Here is a 20,082-nt window from a genome sequence, read left to right on the forward strand (position 1 = left end):
AGGCTCCAGGCTCTGAGCTGGCAGTCAGCACAGAGCCCGACGCGGGGCTAGAACCCACGAACCGCGAGATCATGACCCAAGCGAAAGTCGGACGCTTAACCGACTAAGCCACCCAGGCGCCCCATGATAAACGTATTCCTAATGCCCTCCACCTAGTTCTCCTATGCCTCCACCCACCTCTCCACTGGTAACTTTCAGTTTGTTCTCTACAGTTGGAAGTCTGTTTCTTGGTTTATCTATCTGTCTCTCTCATCCTCTCTCTCTCCCTCTTTTTCCTTGGAATTGGCATTTTTAATGCCAGGCAGTTCTGAAACAGATGGTCCAAGGTCTGCACGTTGAGGAATATTAGAGAGGCTGGCTCACTGATCACCAGAATCACTTAGGGTTGTGTTATTTCCAAAAACATTTTGGTGAAATATGGCATACAGAAAGATCCACGGACCTCAGTGTATAGTTCAACTAGTTTTTACAAACTTAACACACCCATGTAACTAGCACCTATATCAAGGATCACAACATGACCAGCTTCTCAGGAACTTCTCTTATCTCTCTTCCAGTCACTACACCCCTCGTGGGGAGATTTTTTTTTAATTTTTTAAAATTTATTTCTAGGAGAGAGAGAGAGACAGAGACAGAGTGAGCAGGGGAGGGTCAGGGAGAGAGGGAGTCAGACTGAAACAGTCTCCAAGCTCTGAGCTGGCAGTCAGCACAGAGCCTGATGCGGGGCTCGAACCCATGAACCGCGGGATCATGACCTAAGTGAGGGGAGATTTTTTTTTATGCAGACTCTCAGGGTGCCTGGGTGGCTCAGTCGGTTAAGCAACCAACAGTTGGTTTTAGCTCAGGTCATGATCTTGCAGTTTTGTGAGTTGGAGCCCTGTGTTGGGCTCTGTGCTGGCAGCGCGGAGCCTGCTTGGGATTCTCTCCCTCCCTCTCTCTCTGCCTCTCCCCCCGCCTCATGCTGTCTCTGTCTCAATCAAAATAAACAAACAAACAAAATGTAGACTTTCATGTTCTTCCAGAACTCCTGAGTCATACTCTGAGGGCAGAGCCTGGCATTCTGTATTTTAAAATTCTCTCCAGCTGATCCTGATATTCATCCAGGTCTGAGAATTTCTGCTCTCCTTCATCTTCAGTATTCTATCTAGTAATGACCTACTACAATGGAATTGTCAGCATCAGAGAGTTTTAGACTTAAAGTACAACAGACTCTTAGGATCTTGAAATGCCATGTGCCTCAGGCTTTCTGGTTCTTCCTTCTCCTCTTGGCTTTTATTCCCTCTCTTCAACAGTCTGGGAGATCTGGGCCTATACAGCTCCTCCCCTTGCTGGATGACTGATAAGCTTACTCACACTGAGGTTTTAGGGATTCAACAACTGAACTCACTTCTGGGGAAGGTAGTGCTTACTATGCATAACGCAGCATTTCCCAAGGCAGGCCCACAGAATGCTATTTCTGAGGGCTTTGAATAGGTGGTCCACATCAGGGGGTTCCATGGTCAAACAAGCTGGAGAAACTCAAGTTTAAGTGAAGACTTCTTACTCTGCAACTATGTGTTACCAATTGCTACAGGGCGATGCATGCACAGGACTTTACAGAAGTCTGGCCCCCTTCCTTTATCGAAGCATCCTCTCCACCTCTCACAGGGCTTCATCTGGTTAAGTGCTTACTCAAATGGTTACACTCCTAATGGTGAAGGGGAGATCCTGAGGCAAATGACCTTTGCCTGAAATCACACATATATGCAGAATCCTCTCCAATTCTACCTCCTTCCCCCAGTGATGTCAAAAACAACACAAAAACTGTGTAGGGTAGAAATTTCAACTTCCACGCATTTAATTAGTTACATTACCAGTTTGAGTCTTGTTTTCTTAATGGTTTGAGCTCATAGTTCCTGACTCAAGCTGGGACCCAAGGGAAGAGTCTTGGGCCAAAATGAGGTGTGCCAGGTGATGGCCTCTCTCGAGCTGCATGCCCCTAGACAAGTAACCCCCCACTCCCAAGAAGCCTCATTTTTTTCATCTATAAAACATAAGCAATGTCACCCAAGGGTTGAATGAGACCAAGTCAGTTCAAGGACTCTGTGGGGACCTCTTGATCTGGAGCTGACATCTCTTGTTGCTCCTCCAGGTACCGCCACGAGATTCAGCGGCCAAAGCTTTGGACGGTACAGCCTTCCAGAGGCTCAGAAATGGCACATCCGTTTCCGTCTGAAAACACACCAATCACAGGCTGTTCTCCTGTTCAGCAATGAGACAGTGTGTGTCTCCCTGAAGGTAAGGCACTACCAGCCTGAGAGATTTCGTGTGGGTGTTCCAGACTGGGGAGGTGGGGACAGCAGGGGGAACAGCCAAGAAGCCCAATTTCTGGCAAAGAAAATCCTGCAGGGTTTTCAGGGATGCTAGTGTGACTACTGGGTTAAGACGTAAGACTTTAAAAAAAAAAAAAAAAAAAAAGACGTAAGACTTTCCAGTTGTGAAGGCCAAAGCCCCCAACCTGGAGATATATATCCAAGGACAACTAAGGGTCAGGCTGTTCTGTGGGAGGAGAGAGAGCCTCTGCAGATAGAGGGAGAAGTGGGTGAGGCCACCTGGCCATGGTGATTTTTGTTTTTTTTATCACTTTTGCTAAGTAACAGACCAGTGTTTCCCAAGATGGGTGAGAGGCTGGTTACACTGGGTGCTCAAGGCTACAAACCTGGCATTAAGTTACATGCAATCACATGGAAGAAAAATGAATGTTTTCAGTCCTTCTGATTACATCTCATAGAACATCTCAGTTTGCCTGCCTCCAACACACAAGCCAATCTCCCAGTTTGACAAAGAAAAGTTAGAAATTATTATGCAATAAATATTTATTGACCATCTACTTAGTGACAGGCACTGTTCTAGGTGCTTGGGTCTCACTGGTGAATAAGACAAAAAGCCCTCATAGAGCTGTCACCCTACAGGGAGAAGACTGACAATAAATAGAAATATAATAGCTCAGAAAATTTAGTTTGTCCAGAAGTGATAAGTGCATTGACTTAAAAAATAAGGGCAAGGGGAATCAGGAGTGTGGGGAGTTGCAGTTTTAAGTAAGGTGATCAGGGAAGGCTTCACTGAGTTGATAGTTGAACCATAATATGAAGGGAGTGAGGGTAGACATCTGAAGGAACAGCATTCTAGGGAGAGGGAATAGCAATGCAAAAACCTTTTGGTAGAAGAATGGTTAGTATGTTTAAGGGACAGCCCAGGCAGGAGTAGTAGGAGTTGAGGTCAGAGATATAATGCGATGAGGGAATGTCTATAAAGTTCTCATAGGCCATTTACGGGCATTGGCTTTTACTCTGAGCAAAATGGAGGGCATGAGAAGGTTTGAGCAGAGAATTCACATGATGTGACATATTCAAAAGGGTCATCACGGCTCCTGTTGATAATCAACTTTAGATAAACAAGGATAAAAGCAGAGGGAACCAGCCAAGGGGTCATTGCAATAATTAGAGATGGTGGTAGTCTAGATCACGGTAATGACAGTGAACTGGAAGAAAAGTTCAGATTCTGGATAGATTTTTGAAGATAAAGCCAACAAGGTTTCTTGACGAATTGAATGAGGGCTGGGAGAGAAAGCAAGGACTAAGTTTCAGCCTGAGTAACTAGAAGGAATAGAGTTGCTGTCAACAGACCCTGGGAAGGCTCTGGGTAGAGCAGGTTTGGGGGCAGATCAGAAGCTCAGTTTTGGAGATGTAAGTCTGACATGTCTCTTAGACTTCCAAGTGGAGCTGAGTAAACAAGTATAGTGCGTGTGGGAAAAGTCTGGGATAGAGATGCAGATTTGGGAGAATTCAGCATATACTTTGTACTGAAAACTATGAAACTGGGTGAAATCACTAAGGGGTGTAGATTGAAAACAAGGATTAGACCAAGGATTCATCCTTGTGACTCCAACATTGAGAGGTCTGGGGGAAGAGGTGGATCCAACAAAGGAGACTGAAAAGGTGCAACCAGTGATGTTGGAGTGAAACCAAGAGTATTATATCCAGGAAGCTGAATGAAGAACATGTATCATGAAGGAAGGAGTGACCAGCTGGTAATGTGTTGCTCTGAGAGATCAAATGAGATGGGAAGTGATATTAATAACTGGATTTGGCAACACAGTGGTCACTGAATACCCTGAAACCAGTGGTGTCAGTATCATGGTGGATAGGGGTGGGATTTTGCTATAAGGAGAGAGCAAAGAAAGACAGTGATATCTGATGGGAGAAGTGGGCTTAAGATACTTTTTAAAGATTAGAGCAATATAGCATGTTCGTGTGATGACTGGAATGGTACAGTAGAGAATGAACAATTTGTGATGTAGAAAAAAGAAAGGAGAGTTGATGGAAACTATCCTTAAGGAGGTAAGGGGGTGTGTGATCTAGTGCATGAATGGAGAGACTGACTTCCACCAAGGTGGAGAGATGTGATGGTAAGAGTGCCTGTAAGTCCCTATCTGATTGCTAAGAGCAAGGATGGGGAGGGGGGGAATCAGGAGTGTGAGGAGAGCACAGTTGTGAAAATAGTCATCTGAGATAGTAAACTGACTATGGAGGATAGCACCATAATTAGGCACCAGGAAGGGCTCACTTGAGACTCACAGTCATGATGTTAAAGAGAGGTCAATAACCAAGGCTGCATGTTTTTCTCCAGCCAGCTCACCTCCATGATGCTCACATATAGTAGGGGGACAGTTGTGGGTTTGGCAAACCAGATTTGTGGGTTTGCCAAGTGACTACTACCAAGAAAGAGAGGACAGAAATTTGGCAATGGAATTTAAGCTGGATAAGGAGAGGAGTGAGGGCCTTACGGAGGCCAAGAGACAATGAAAAGATGATGGGACCAGTAGATCTGTGGTCCTAGCGAAGCGAAAGGAGTGATTTAAGGACAATGTTTTGAGTGTACGTACTGAAATAATAGTAAGTTTCCTTTTTAAGTATATAATGGTATAGGTAGTATTCAACCAGGGCAAAAATTGAGAAAGTGGTGTACAAACAGCTACCTTCTATAAACCACTGGACTGGATTTTCAGATTTCACCCAGAGAAAGCTCTACACAGCCCAGGGTAAACAGAAGTCCTACCTCTTGGCCACAGTAGTCCTACTTCTTGGGGTGAAGTAAACTAAAATGATTTAACCCAGTGTTTTCTCAGATTTCTTGATTTCAGGACTTTTCACACTCTTAAAAATAATTGAAGACACTAGGGAAGTTTTGTTTATGTGGGTTATAGCTATCAATATTTTCAGTATTAGAAATTGAAACTGAGAATGTTAAAATCTTTATTTATTAATTCATTTAAAAATAGGGGTGCCTGGGTGGCTTAGACGGTTAAGCATCTGATTCTCAGTTTCAGCTCAGGTCGTGATCTCACTGTTTATGAGTTCAAGCCTCAAAGCAGGCTCTGCACTGATACTGTAAATCCTGCTTGGGATTCTCTATCTCCCTCTCTCTCGCTGCCCCTCCCCTGCCCTCTCTCTGAAAATGAATAAAATTTTTTTTTAATATTTTATTTATTTCTGAGAGAGAGAGAGAGAGACAGCATGAACAGGGGAAGGTCAGAGAGAGAAGTAGACACAGAATCTGAAACAGCCTCCAGGCTCTGAGCTGTCAGTACAGAGTCCGACATGGGGCTCGAACCCATGAATTGTGAGATCATGACCTGAGCTGAAGTCGGACACTTACCCAACTGAGCCACTCGGTTGCCCCTGAAAATGAATAAACTTAAAAAATAAATAAATAAAAATAACAAGAAACTTATTACATGCTAACATAAATACCATATTTTTGTGAATAATAATTACATTTTCCAAAATTAAGAAAACAGAAGAGAGTGGCATTGTTTTACATTTTTGCAAATCTCTCTTACACATGTATGACTCAACTGTAGAAGCTGGCTTTTCACATCTACCTGTTCATCTGTTGTGGTAGTACATGTCTGGAAGTCTCCACTGTATATTCGTGAGAGAATGAGAGTAGAAAAGGCAAATAAGGTCTTAGGATTATTATAAAAATGTCTCCCTTTGTGGATCTTCTGGAAAGGTCTTGGAGATCCACTCTGAGCACAGTGGAACTATTGAAGAAGAGAGGGGGACTGAGGGAGGTTTCTGGTGTCCCTGAAGGCCAATGTTGAGGTGTGTACTACAAAGACCTACAAAGAAGAATCCAAAAGACATGGTCTCAGTCAGCAAGGTATCTCTGGGCCTCAGTTTCCTCATCTGTGAAATGGAGATGCCATCACTACTCAGTCCATCCCATGGAGTGTGGTAAGGGCCAAATGAGACCACAGACAGAAAAGTACTTTGAGGCATTTTATACTCCACAAAGACGATGTCTAAAACAGCCATAAAAATCACCAAACACTACCTCCCCGACCCTTGAAAATACAACCAACATTCTTTGTACTGGCAGCCTGTAAGCAGTGCTTTTCTTAAGGACTTCTTGGCTTTGCTGATGTCCATCTGGGTTTTCTTTGCAGCTGGTCGATGGAGTGATCCAGCTGGAATACCACTGCCCAGGTGGTTTCTATGGAAATCTTTCCTCCTGGCTCCATGTGAATGATCAAGAGTGGCACTCCATTGTGGTGGAGGAGACAGACACTTCCATTCGCCTCTTGGTTGACAGCTTTGCCAACACCTCCCTCATGCTCCCAAAGAATTGCCAGGGTCTCAGGCCTGAAGGAAACCTCTTTATGGGTGGTCTTGTTCTCTTGCATTCTTCCCCAAATGTGTCCCAGGGCTTTGAAGGCTGCCTGGATGCGGTTGTGATCAACGGAGAGGCACTGGAGCTGCTGGCCCATGGCAAGAAGGCATCAGCCTTGCTGGAAAGGCAGGCCCTCACCCAGTGCTGTGTGCACAGTGATGACTGCAGCCAAAACCCATGTCTCAATGGTGGCAAGTGCTCACAGACCCATGGGGCAGGTAAGGGCTGGAAATGACTCCCAGGCTTATCCCAGGAGGCTCTTCAGAAGACCCCAGCCTGTTGAACTAGCAATCATATATCACTGAAGAGTTTACAAAGATATTCCTTCAGCACAGCCCCATGAGGGAGAGAGGGGGTTGGAAGAAAGCCACCAATGGCTCCATTTTATAGCACAGGAAACTACTGAGTTGTGTAAGGGATACTCAGATTGGTCAAAGTCACAAGGCTGTTGAGTGAGAGAGACGTGTTTGGGGTATAGATCTCAGTGAAGCACTCCTGCCCCCTGATTTCAAATGTCTCTCTTCCCCTTACTATCTCTTGAGTAATGGGTGGGGATCTGCTAGGTTTACACTATGGGAAGCCAGGAGTCTTTGTTCTTCCTGAACAAGGACTGACTTTCTTCCTACTTGTTTGGATGGAACAGGCACAAACAGGGACCTCTGGTGCCACAGGTTGAGTTCATCGTACACCGTAGTGTTACTATTGGCCGGTGACAAGTTTCTCTTTTTTATTCCCTTTTAATCTATACTCAGCTGCCTTTCCCCTTCCCCATATCCATAGGCAAACATTTAAAGTTTTTAAATGAGTTCTTGCAAACTGTACATTACTGGTTTTACACATGCTTGAATTTCTGATTCTATAAGTGATATGTAACCTTTTACACTGCTCCATCCACACCACCACAGTCCATATCCATTGCTGCAGTATCCCAGTTTGCCCATGCACCCACATTCTCTCTCTCGACTCAGCTAGCAGCGAGCACCCTGGTGGCTTCAACATCCCCCATCTCCATCAACAGTGCTGTGTGAATATCCTCATACGTATCTTCTTGTGAACCCGGATGAGAACTTGCTCCACACATGCACACATGCACCCTGCCCAGGGATGGGATTCACATACCCAGAGAATGTACACAATTATTTTGACTCAATAGGGCCAAATTGCTCTTCAGGATGGCCACACAGCCTACACTTTCACCAGCAGGGCATAGGGCTCCTACATCCCTGTCAACACTCGGCATTCTCCTGATTTTTCAGCATTCTCTCTCACTTTTGCCTGGGTAATAGAACTGTCATTTCCATCAGCAAAATATCTAAGGAGTCTCTCACTTCTCTGTCCACACTACTGGGCAGACATCTCTCATGCCTCATGCCAGCATGCCTCTCTGCTCTCTCATTTCTCTGCCTCCACCTGTGTCTTCCAGCAGGGCACCAGAGGGATCTTTATACAAAGCAGGTCTGAGTGCCTCCCTTTCCTGCCTGGAACCTTGCAGTGGCTTCCCCTTGCTGTTAAGATGGAATCCAAACTTCTAACTCCTGCATCGAGCCCACAGTGATACTCTGGCCCCGCCGCCTCCCCAGCCCTGCAGCTCCCACCTCCCTTGGCTCCCTAAGCTCTGTTGTTCTATGGTAATGACTAATACCCTGATATTATACACAACTGCTTCAATAGGTTTGAGTCCCAAATTTGCCATTTACTTTCTGTGTGATCTTGAGCAAATGCCATATGTTCCCCGTGCCTCATTTCTTCACCCGCCATCAGCTTGTCCCTGATGACGAAAATCGTAACCAACTTGAGAGTTGTCACGAGGCTCAAATGGGCTAACACAGGAAGATTCTTAGGACGGTGACCAGCACTGAATACGTGTTGTCTAGGATGATGGGGATGACATCCACCACTACTCTTCAGATGCCTGTTCTCTGTAGGCTATAAGTTGTGTGAGGACAGGGATGTCTTCTTGTCCAGCAGGACACCACATGCTGCTTGTCACAGAAGGAAGCATTCAGTAACTAAATGGGAACACGTGGATCTGCAAACATGCCAAGGTCCCTCCTCTGTCCCAGACGGCCTTTCAGCCTGCAGCTGCCTGACTCTCCTCCCCGCTTCCCTCCCTCCCAGGGAATGTCTGCAGGTGTCCCCCACAGTTCTCTGGGAGGCACTGTGAACAAAGGCGGGAGAACTGCACTGTGACACCATGCCTGGAAGGCGGCACTTGTACCCCCTCCCCTGAAGGAGTGTCCTGTAACTGCCCTCACACTAACATGGGAGACAGGTAAGCACAGGGAGGCCACCTGCCATTGGCTCCTCACCCTGGGTTTGGCACCATGAGGGAATGAATGACATCTGCACTCTGACCTCCAGAGAAGCCAATGGGAGACCGGGAGCTGAGTGCTCCAGCGACCTGGCTTCTTGGCCTTTTCCATGCATGAGGCTTCTTCCTCCAACCACCTGCATCAGAACACTCAGAGGAGAGTTCTTATTTTCTCAAGCCTTATTCTGAACCTACTAAATAAGACTCACTAGGTGGGGGGGGGGGGGTGTCCACGAATCTGCACCTCTAATCAGTTCCTCAGGCTTTTCTAATCTTTGCCAAAATCTGAAAATAAAGTTCTTATTCTCTTGCTCTGGACCACGACTTCCCAGAAAGTGGCCCGGGGACAATGACTTCACTAGGTACAAGCACTGTTGTGGGTCTTGAACCCCACTGTAAGCTACTGTGCCTTGTATTATGTTGGCCTGGGGTGGTGGTGGTCCTGGGATCCTTAGATCCCTAGAATCCTAGAGGTAAAGAGGCCTGGTAATTATCTGGTTTTATGGCTTCCCAGCTTGGGAGCCTTTAAAAAAATCATCAGGGATATGTATGAAAAATACAGATTTCTGGACCTACTATATCAGAATATCCAAGGAGTGAGGCCTGGGATTCTATTTATAACAAGCTCCTAAGGGATCCCTTTGCTGTCAGTGTGTGCATAAGAGAGCCACTGATATAGTTCACCCACTCACTTTACAGGTGGGGAAACTGAGGCCCAGAGAAGGAAAGGGCTTGTCCAAATCCCTCCACATGTTTATGACCCAAGTCTTTTCTCTCAGCACCTGGCATTTCTGGCCTCACAGCACACCTCTCTGCAGGACATGTGCCTGCAGCTACTTCTTGGTTGAAAGGGTGTTTGCATTTTAAAAGAGAACTGGGGAGGACAATGTCTAACCCCAAAGGACGAACTGTTGGTGGTGAAGTTTTAGACACTGGGACTCAAGTAGGATGGAGGAAGCCTTTCCCAATATCCCTCAAAAGTGGACCAAACTGGCCACAGAAACCTCCTAGGAGCCTTATGCCATGAAATGCCAAGCTGACAGCGACCAGAGAGGTCATACAATTCCAAGTGCTCTCTCTGGACAAGTTGTGCAATGTAAGGTCTGTGCAGGGTCACACTGCCGCCCTGCTGCCATGGCTGGGTGACTGCTGACTTGTATCTGGGACTCTGACATTAATCCTGAGGACAGCTGGGTATGTTGGCTGCCTTGACCACAGTATAAGGTTGGAAGTCCCACCTCACTGATGGAAAGTATATCCAATACCTAGATCTCATGAATGGGAAATAATGGATGTGCCCAGAGCCTAGACTCCAAATCTAGGTCATGAATGAACATGTAACTGACTCCCTCACCTTACTGGTGGAGGGTGGAAAGTTCTGAACTTGATATGTGTGATTGTTACCATCCTTTTTCTTTTCTTTTTTTGGTTGAAAACTGGAGAAGGTGGGCTTCAGTGCAGGGGTCCATAAATCTTTGAGAGAGGGGACGTGGAAAGGGAAATATAGCGACTCAATCCCCTGACTACTTCTCTGTTTCTGCAGGTGTGAAATGGAAGCAAGGGGCTGCTCAGAAGGTCACTGCCTAGTCACCCCTGAGATCACAAGGGGGGACTGGGGACAGCAGGAGATTCTGATCATCATAGTGGCCCTACTGTTTATTGTTTTAAGCACTGTTGGGCTCCTGTTCTACTGCCGCCATTGCAAGTCCCACAAGCCCGTGGCCATGGAGGACCCAGACCTCCTAGCCAGGAGTGTTGGTGTGGACACCCAAACTATGCCTGCCATCGAGCTCAACCCGCTGACCACCAGCTCCTGCAACAACCTGAACCAACTGGAGCCCAGCAAAACCTCAATTCCAAATGAACTTGTCACTTTTGGACCCAGCTCTAAGCAACGGCCGGTGGTCTGCAGTGTGCCTCCCAGACTCCCACCAGCTGCAGCCCCTTCCCACTCTGACAATGAGCCCATCATAAAGAGGACATGGTCAGGCGAGGAGATGGGTCAGTATAGCCAGAGGCCCTTAGCCTCTGGTATTGATGGAATAGGGTTGTAGACTTGAACACTCCATTGTGTGAGGGCACCATGCAGTCCAGCTCCTTGGGATGGGATATGAAGGGATATGTTCAAGGTCACGGTGCACTAGTGGGCTGGACCAGATGCCAGGTCTCTGGACTCAGAATCTGTGGCTCGTTCCATTGCACCATGATCCCCTCCTCTACATTTCAACTCATTCCATAGGATTAATATCTATGGCAGAAACCTGTAGACTCTGGATAGGGGTGAATGGGATCCTTGGGGTGAAAAGGGGGGTAGGTGTTTCTGTACCTTTATGCTTTTCTCAAAAAAGGAAAGAGCAATAGTCCAAGCCTCTGGCCATGCAGTCTGGAGTTAGAGCAGCCTTGGGTCAGACCTGCTGATGTAGAGGAGGGACCTTCACCCCACTCTCACCTTTGGCTCACTAGGAGGTGAATTTGTAAAGTGCTTTATAGTTTCTGGCTTATTCACCAATAGTTAAAACAGGTATTTTCATAAACTTTTTGCTGATAGGGTAATTGGGGCCCGTGAAAACACATAACTTGTTCTAACTCACCCAACTCTTTAGTAGCAGGGACAGAGCAAGGACCAAGGATGCCTGGTCTCCAATCTTCCAAGCCATGTCTTATTTAATTACCCTCTGTGATAGATGCCATCACATCCCCAGTCCAAACTGTGTGTCTGTTTCCTTCAGTTAAGGAGATGTAAGTTACCAGTAGGGGTTGGGATGGAGTTGCTGTCCCCAGCAGTGGGGAGTGGGCTGTAAGGGGCCATCCAGATTCTTCCCTTATTCACTGACTCTTGGATCACTGTCACATTGCAAGATGAGCTGCCTTTGGGTTAAACCTTTGGCCGTGAAGTTGGCCCCACTGAATTCTAGATATCAATCTAAGCTGCCAGAGACAACACAACAGAGAAGGCCACATACCCACCCACTCTTTGCCCATTTCTACCACATGCTGAATTATGCATAGTACCTATGAGGCCTGCTGAAACCTTTACCAGGGAAACTCAGAGCTCACCCTATCTTTCCATTCCCTTTCAGTGCACCCAGCTGGAGCTACGGTCTGGCCCCCTTCTTACTCCAGGAAGGAACGTTGGGAATACCCCCACTCTGAAGTGACCTCTGGCCCTCTGCCACCATCGCCTCACCGCCACCAGACCCAACCCGTGATGCCGGACCCCACTGGCCTCTATGGGGGCTTCCCCTTCCCACTGGAGCTGGAAAACAAGCGGGCACCTCTCCCACCCCGTTACAGCAACCAGAACCTGGAAGATCTGATGCCCCCACGGCCCCCCAGTCCCCGGGAACACCTACTGGCCCCCTGTCTCAATGAGTACACGGCCATCAGCTACTACCACTCACAGTTCCGGCAGGGAGGGGGAGGGCCCTGCCTGGCAGAGGGGGGCTACAAAGGTGTAAGTATGCGCCTCAGCCGGGCTGGGCCCTCTTACGCAGACTGCGAGGTTGTGGGTGGGCATCCTTCAGGACGGGGCCAGCCCCAGGCCCCCCCGCACTATGAGGGCTCTGACATGGTGGAGAGTGATTATGGGAGCTGTGAGGAGGTCATGTTCTAGCTGTCCTCAGAGGGAGGCAGGTAGGAAGCCAAGGACTTGGCACCTTCCTCCCATCTTGTATGAGTGCGATGAGCGTGGCTGCAAAAGGGGAGGCAAATCCCCAGTCCAGGCCACCATGCTTTGACATGTGTTCTTCTAGATCCCCAGCGAGTCCCTGAGGATGGAGGGAAGCTGAGGGAAGAGCTCCAGGAACAGCACTAGGGCCCCCTGCAGAAAGGGGCCACACAGACCAGTTAACCCTGGAAAACCAGGACACACTGGTTCCTGGGATGGACAAGAGGCAGTTTGTCTCGCTGACTGCCTCCTCTCAGTCCCCAGGGAGGCAGGTTTGAGCTACTGAGTCAGCTCTGTCAGGGAGCACTCTTACACCTACTCGCAGCTCCATTCTGAAGGCAGAGGCAGGTCTGCACCTGACAGGCTACAGAGGTGAGGTCCAGGGTCATCTGACCCTGGAGGGCCACAATGTGTCCTCTAGGGGCTGAGAGGTGAGCAGCAGGCAAGCAGGGACAAGTCATCTGTGCACCCTGCCTCACTCACACATCACTATAGCGTCCGCTCCATGTCGGGTACCGTGCTAGGCACGGGGCACGATGTGAATGAGGCTGACAAGGGTTGCTGAGGATCATCACTTGGCTCAGTCTTCTGGGGTCCCACTTGAATCAGATTCCAAGGATCTTGCTCCGCCTCTATCAGGTCCCATGACTTTCCACCAGCAAGGGCCTGTCAGGATTCGTGCAGAGCCCCAAACCTCCTTTGTTAAAGAATTCAGACCTCATGGGACTCTGCATTCTTCATTCCAAGTTTCTCAAGCACTTTGGGCCAAAGGCAAGAAGGATATGATTCTTTGTTTTTAAAATTCTTAGGCACTTTTCAACCTTGCTGTCTGGATGAGTTGCCCCAAAGGGATTTTGCTGCCCTAGACACAAGGAACTCAGAACTCCCATTCAGGGCATCAGGGCAGGGTGGAGGCATGGAGCCAGACATGCTGCCTTTCCCTGCCCCTCCATCTCAGATGCCTGCTAACTGAAGTGTTACCTGCAGTGACTCAACCCTATGCACGGAGGGTCAATGTGGGCACGTGTCTGCACATGTGGGCACCCGTGTATAGTACGTGTGTACATGTGGAGACTGTATGTAGCCAGGAACAGCAGGGACCAGAGTGGCCTTGCCGCTCTTTCCCCTGCCAATCCCTTTCTCCGGTCCACTGACTTTTCATGTGTGCTGTTTCTGGAGACACAAGTCAAAAGGAAGAGCAATAGAGACTCACTCACAGGGTTGCTGCTGATAGCGAGACAGAGCTGTGTGGGTGAGGGTGTATTTGTGCGAAAGGTCACACACACACCACTGTGTGTGACCGAGCGTGTGACCGAGTTTGTTGTTGTTGTTTTTTAACAATAAAATATCTTTTTTACTGTTATTTTCCGTGTCACTTACCCTGTTTGGGGTTGGGTCAGGGGAAGGGTACAAGGGTCTACGGGGCCGTCCGAGCTGAGGATCATGGAGTTTGGGGGCTAGGAGGGACCCTAGAGGTCATCGAGCACCGTGATTCCCAAACCTAGCCAAATGGCTAAAATATAGATTTGGGAGCCCCGAAGCCAGACAAACAAAATCAAAACCTCTGAGGGCAGGGCCCAGAGCACTTTTCGGGAAAAACGCCTCCAATTCCAACACAACCGCGTGCAGTTAGTGGACAAGTCCGCTGGTCAGCAGGTTAGTGAAAGGCCCAGGATGAGAGCTCAGGCCTGTTGACCCTGGCCTACACCCTCTGCACCTCGCAGCATTGGTTGGCGAGAGGGGACTTTATAGCACAGGTCTTGGGAAGCCAGCCCTCTCGGTGCCCAGAGCCGGTCTATGGCTGGACTGCCTTCACAGCTCACCCCGAGGCCCAGCTGATGTCCCCGGGCAACTGGGGTCCATGTGGGCCCTCTAGTGACACTGAGACTGGAAAGACCAGTCCCTGCCACCATGCTCAGTGCAGGTGGGCAGAGAAGACACACTGTACACTGTGGCTCTGGGGCCACACAGGCTGGGTTCCAAACCCCTCTGCCACACAGCAATGTGGCCTTGGGCAGGTATGAATTGGCTTTCCGATTTTTAAAAGTGTAAACAATAAATGGTGACCATTATGCTGGGAAATACACTAGGTAGTATTAGATCAGATTACAATATCAGAGCTGGGCAGGAAATCACAAACAAGCTAGTCAGTGTCACCCAGATTTCTATTGTTTTGCTCACTACTTGTATGATTTTTGCCCTAATAGAATACCACCTGTGCCACTGTTTACTTAAAAATTTTCTTTTAGCGCGTTCTGATTAAAAAAAATATTTTTAGGGGCACTTGGGTGGCTCAGTCGGTTAAGCGTCCAACTTCAGCTCAGGTCATGATCTTACGGTCCGTGGGCTCGAGCCCCACATCAGGCTCTGTGCAGACAGCTCAGAGCCTGGAGCCTGATTCAGATTCTGTGTCTCCCTGGCTCTCTGCCCCTCCTCTGCTCATACTCTGTGTCTTTCTCTCTCAAAAATAAACATTAAAAAATTTCAAAAAAAATTTTTTTAGCCACCCTAAAATGAAATATCCATAAACTAAAGGATTTGCAAGTCACTATTTTTTCTAGAACACATGAAAACACGTAAGCATTCGGATTTTTAAAATGGCTGTCCAGGGTCCACTAACTCGTCTTTGGGAAATGCTGACCCACTGCGTCTTCATTCCCAATGCGTCTTATCCCCAGGCCCACAGAGGAGAAGGGTTTGTCTGAGATCCTGCCGGTAGAACTTCACAGATGTGAGACCCACATTCAAGTCTGCATCCAGCCTACAACTTGCTCGTCTCCTGGTTGGGGGGAGCCTCTCTCCAGCCAGCCTACCTTTCCAGAACAGGCCCGTTTCCCTTGGTCTTCCTGAGCCTGTACCTTCATGTATTAACCAGCAGAGGGCTCTCTGAGATCAAGACCAGCCTACTGAGCTGTGGAAGAAGGTTTGTTAGGGAAATTCTCTCATCTCAAGGCACTGGGGCTCTGGTTCCAACAGTCCAGAGTCTTACACAGCACAATGGTGGCAGAGAAAGGCAGAGAGGCAGGTTTCCCGACGTTCAGGCTGGGCGTTTTTACAGTTCACCGTAATCATCTTCACTACCACCTCTTACTGGCACTTCCTATGAGACAGATGCTGTGGAGACACTTGGCATAGCTTGTCCTGTTGAATCCGCACAAAACCCCATGATGTAAGTACTGCCATCTCCATTCACAGTTGGAAGAACAGAGACACACATAAATTAAGTGGCTTGTAACTTATATTAGTGACTCAAAGTAAGGTCAACTGGTTCACAAGTGACAGGACCAGGATTCAATCTGGGGCTGCCTGACTCCCGATCTTGGCTTTCCATTTGGGTTCATGAGACAAACTATAGGGGGACATCAGGGGATTGAGGGACAGCAGCAAGGAGGACTGAGAGGCTTTAGTCTTATGAGTTCATGGCTAAGGGTGTCACCATACCTCTAAGTGGTATTAACAGGCTGAGTGTCCAGATCCTGGGAGGTGGGGTCTCTCAACCCTGGGGTCCAACCCCAAGCCACTCCACTGAACTGCATCCAGTTCCAAGGCCAGATCTTCAGAGTGCTGCAGCCACCTTGAGTGGTGCTGGAGGGCAGCCAGGAGGGGTGGCAGTGAGGACTCACAGTCATGTCCAGGGTGGAAGGGCAGCTGGAATTCACCAGACAACAGCAAAGGAGTTGTGAGCCTGCTGGTTCAGAGGGCCGTGGAGGGAGGCCGGGCCTGCACAACCGTACCATCACATGGAGTTGATCAGGGCCAATGTATCTTCCAGGAATTAGAGCACTGCTGGGGGGGTGGGGGGGAACACATGACATCTGGCGGGGAGGACTTATCTGGGGTGGAAGAAGGGCAGAGCCAAAGGGCTTGCAAGGAAAGCACAGACTTCCGAAGACTCAGGCAGCCTCTGCCAGCTCTGTCTTGAGGGGTGCCATAGGTCTCAGGGACTTTCTAAAGGACTCAGCTGGGAAAAGACGGGCCTTTAGAATTTTCTCCAGATTCCTCAACAAATCTCCAGGGGCCAACCAAGGAAAGTGCTTGGTTCAACTGATACAAAACTGAAAGTAGCTATAGTGACATCAGCTCTTTAGAGGCCAGGCACCATTCCCTACTAAAGGAAACCACACGAACCAATTAGTAAGCAGCTAATTCCAGATACATAATTAGCCCCCCACAGACTGCATGGGGAGAGCAAGCCCAATCTGATCCTTGCCTCGGGCAGCTCATGAGTCGTGAGGAGTCACAGCTCTCCAGCATAAGTACAGACAAGGCTACCCAGACAAGGGATGTTACTGCTCTGCTGAGGAGGGAACCATAAATTCCGACTGACGCAGCCAGGAGAAGTTCTGAAGAGGAGCAGCCTCCGAACTGGGTCTTAAAATAGAGCTTCAGATTTAGCACAGAGAGAAGGGCCAGCCAGGCCTAGAGGTTTTAAGTATTTGGGCAATGGTGGGTAGTTCTTGTGGGGTGAAGTTAGAATGTGGGAGACTAGGGCCTGGGAATGCCCTGTGTGCACCAAGGGGTGTTAAGGGACAGACGTGGTGGCAGGGTACAAGAGCCACACAGACCTGACTCTACCACTTAGAAAGTGTGTGACCTTGGTTACGTTGTTTAATCTTTTATGCCTCAGTCTACAAAATGGGGATATTACCAGCACCTGCCCTTCACCAGATGGGTGTACTAGAAGAGATAATCATGTGCTTAATGCAGTTGGCAGAGTAAAGGTTCAAAAGATGTTATATATTTTATCACTACAATTAAAAAGTCAGATCTTTTTGTAGTATCCACAGCCACACACTTACCTTTGTTCCATGGCCAAGATAAAAAAAAAAAAAATCCATTCCCCCAGCTAGGGGTGAGAAGGGGTTAAATGTATTAAGGCAGTAGTTCTTCAATAGGAGAGAGGGATGATTTGCACCACTGAGTCCCCACCCCCCACACAAGAGCACCTCTGGCAATGTCTGGAGACACTTATGATTGCCACAACTGGCATTCAGTGGCTAGAGACCAGGGATATTGCTAAACATCCTATAATAAACAGGACATTCCCTACAACAAAGAATTATTCGCCCCCAAATGTACATAATACCGAAGTTGTGAAACTGCCCTAAGGAAACCTATGCGGGCTTAATGCAGCACTATAGCAGCTGGGAACCTGGCCTGAGGCAAAAAAACACACTTACGCCAAGAATAGCAGTTGATGCCATATGGTTTTGCTCGTTTATAAAAAGGCACCATTCTGGAGTCCACATTTGTCAGAGTAAATATCATGGTGAGAACAAAATAATAGATAATCCAACAGTATCGAGAAAGAATAATATACCACGACTAAGTAGGATTTACTCTAGGTAACCAAGGCTGCTTCGGTATTGAAAAATCAATCAATTTAATCCACCCTGTTCATAGGTGAGAAAAGAAAAATTATAAGATCATACCAATTAAGAAAAAAATGAGTAAAATTCACCCATTCATGATTTTTAAAAGTATCTATCTCCATACAGAAATAGAGGAGAACTTTTATAATAATCTGAAAGTTTAAATCATACTTAATGGTGAAAGACTGTTCTCTGTAAGATCAGAGACAAACCTAGGATGTTTACTCTCACCACTCTTTTAACATAGTGCTAGAAATTTTAGCCATTACAGTAGCATGGGGAAAAAGGAAATACACTTATCTCTACATGCAAAGAACATGACTGTCTAAACAGAAAATCCCAAGAAATCTAGACAAAAACTCAAAGAACGAGTAAGTGACTCAAGACAGGTTGTAGGACACAAAAGTAACAAAAATCAATTGCATTTCTATAGAGTACCCTTGAACACATGGAAACTGAAGTTAAAAACATATTACCCTTTACCTTGCTCCAGGGAAAATTAAATACTTAGGTGTACATCTAACAAAACATTTACAAGATCTGATGAATGGCTAAAATAAAAAATAATGACAATACCAAATGTTGACAAGGATGCAGAGAAACGGACACTCACACATGGCTGGTAGAAATGTAAAATGGTACAGTCACTCTGGAAAATGGTTCCGAAGTGTCTCTTAAAACTAAAAACGGGCTTATATACAACTCAGTGGATTTCTATCCCATGGAAATGAAAAGTTATTTTCATGCAGAATCGTGTGCATGAATGAATATTCACAGCAGCATTATCTGTAATAGCCAGACCCGGAAACAATGCAGATTTCCTTCCCTGGGTGAGTGGTTAAACAAAGTGTGGTACATCCATACCATGGGGTACAACACAGCAATAAAAAAAGGCAAACTGTTAAAATAGGTAACAACTCGAATGATCGTCAAGGAAATCACACTGAGTGAAAGAAGCCAGTCTCAGAAGGGTATATACTACGTAATTCAATTTACGTAACATTTGTGAAATAACATAGTGATAGAGATGAAGAACAGATTAGTGCTGCCCATGGTTAGGGATGTGGGGGAGTGCAGGTGAGTGTGCCTACAAAAGGGCAGCATGACGGAGTCTTGTGGTAATGGCATGGGCAAGAATCTTGACTGTGGTGGTGGAAGCTACACATGTGATCAAATTGCTTAGAGACACACACACACACACACACACACACACACGTGTATATGTGAGTGGAGAAATCTGAATGAGCTGTATGTATTGTGCCAATGTCAATTTCCTGGTTTTGATCATGTACTATAACACTGGAGGAGATGGGAAGAAGAGTGTACTGGACCCCCCCCCCCATACTTTTCTTTGCACCCATGAATCCGTAATTACTTCAAGACAAAAAAAGGCTAAATTTTTAAATACATCATTAAAGAAGACAGATCAATGGCAAAGAAGCCAGGAAAAGTGCAGGACGTCTCCAGCCATCAGGCAAATGCATATTAAAACCACAAAGGGGGACTACTATATACCCATTAAGATGGCCAAGATTTAAAAGACCACAATATGAAGCATTGGTGAGGATATGGAGCAACTGGAGCTTTTATAAATTGTTGGTAGGAATCTTAAAGAACAGAGTCACTCTGGAAGAACAATTTTCCAATGTCTTATACAGTTAGTGTACACTTACCATACAAACCCACAATTCCACTGCTAGGTATTTACTCAAGAGAAATGAAAACATATATCTACACAAAGGTTTGTACATGAATATTTATAGCAGCTTTATTCATAATAGCCAAAAACTGGAAGCAACCCAAACACCCAACAATTGGCAAATGAATAAATAAATTATGGTTCGTCCATACAATGGGATATTATTCAGCAATAAAAGGAAATAAATTACTGATACATGGAATGATATAGATGAATATAGAAAGCATTTTTGCTAAGTGAAGGAAGTTAGACATAAAGGACTACATACTTAATGGTTCTGTTTATACAACATTCTAGAAAAGGCAAAACTAGAGACAGA

At 46.8% G+C, this 20,082-nt stretch overlaps 1 protein-coding gene across 1 annotated transcript in view; it reads left to right on the plus strand.

Moving 5' to 3' along the window:
• FAT2 (FAT atypical cadherin 2) overlaps positions 1-14,055 on the plus strand; it is a 62,453-nt gene extending 48,398 nt beyond the window's left edge. Inside the window, exons 19-23 of the mRNA XM_039239503.1 lie at positions 2,132-2,277; positions 6,491-6,932; positions 8,833-8,986; positions 10,569-11,026; positions 12,106-14,055. Coding sequence (XP_039095434.1) covers positions 2,132-2,277; positions 6,491-6,932; positions 8,833-8,986; positions 10,569-11,026; positions 12,106-12,638 — 1,733 coding nt within the window. The 3' untranslated portion in view covers positions 12,639-14,055. The remainder of the gene's footprint in view (positions 1-2,131; positions 2,278-6,490; positions 6,933-8,832; positions 8,987-10,568; positions 11,027-12,105) is intronic.
• The last annotated feature ends 6,027 nt before the right edge of the window (positions 14,056-20,082 follow it).

Source organism: Hyaena hyaena, unplaced genomic scaffold, assembly GCF_003009895.1.
Source record: "Hyaena hyaena isolate Hyena2069 unplaced genomic scaffold, ASM300989v1 scaffold_157, whole genome shotgun sequence".
In the NCBI taxonomy this organism is placed as follows: Eukaryota; Metazoa; Chordata; class Mammalia; order Carnivora; family Hyaenidae; genus Hyaena; species Hyaena hyaena.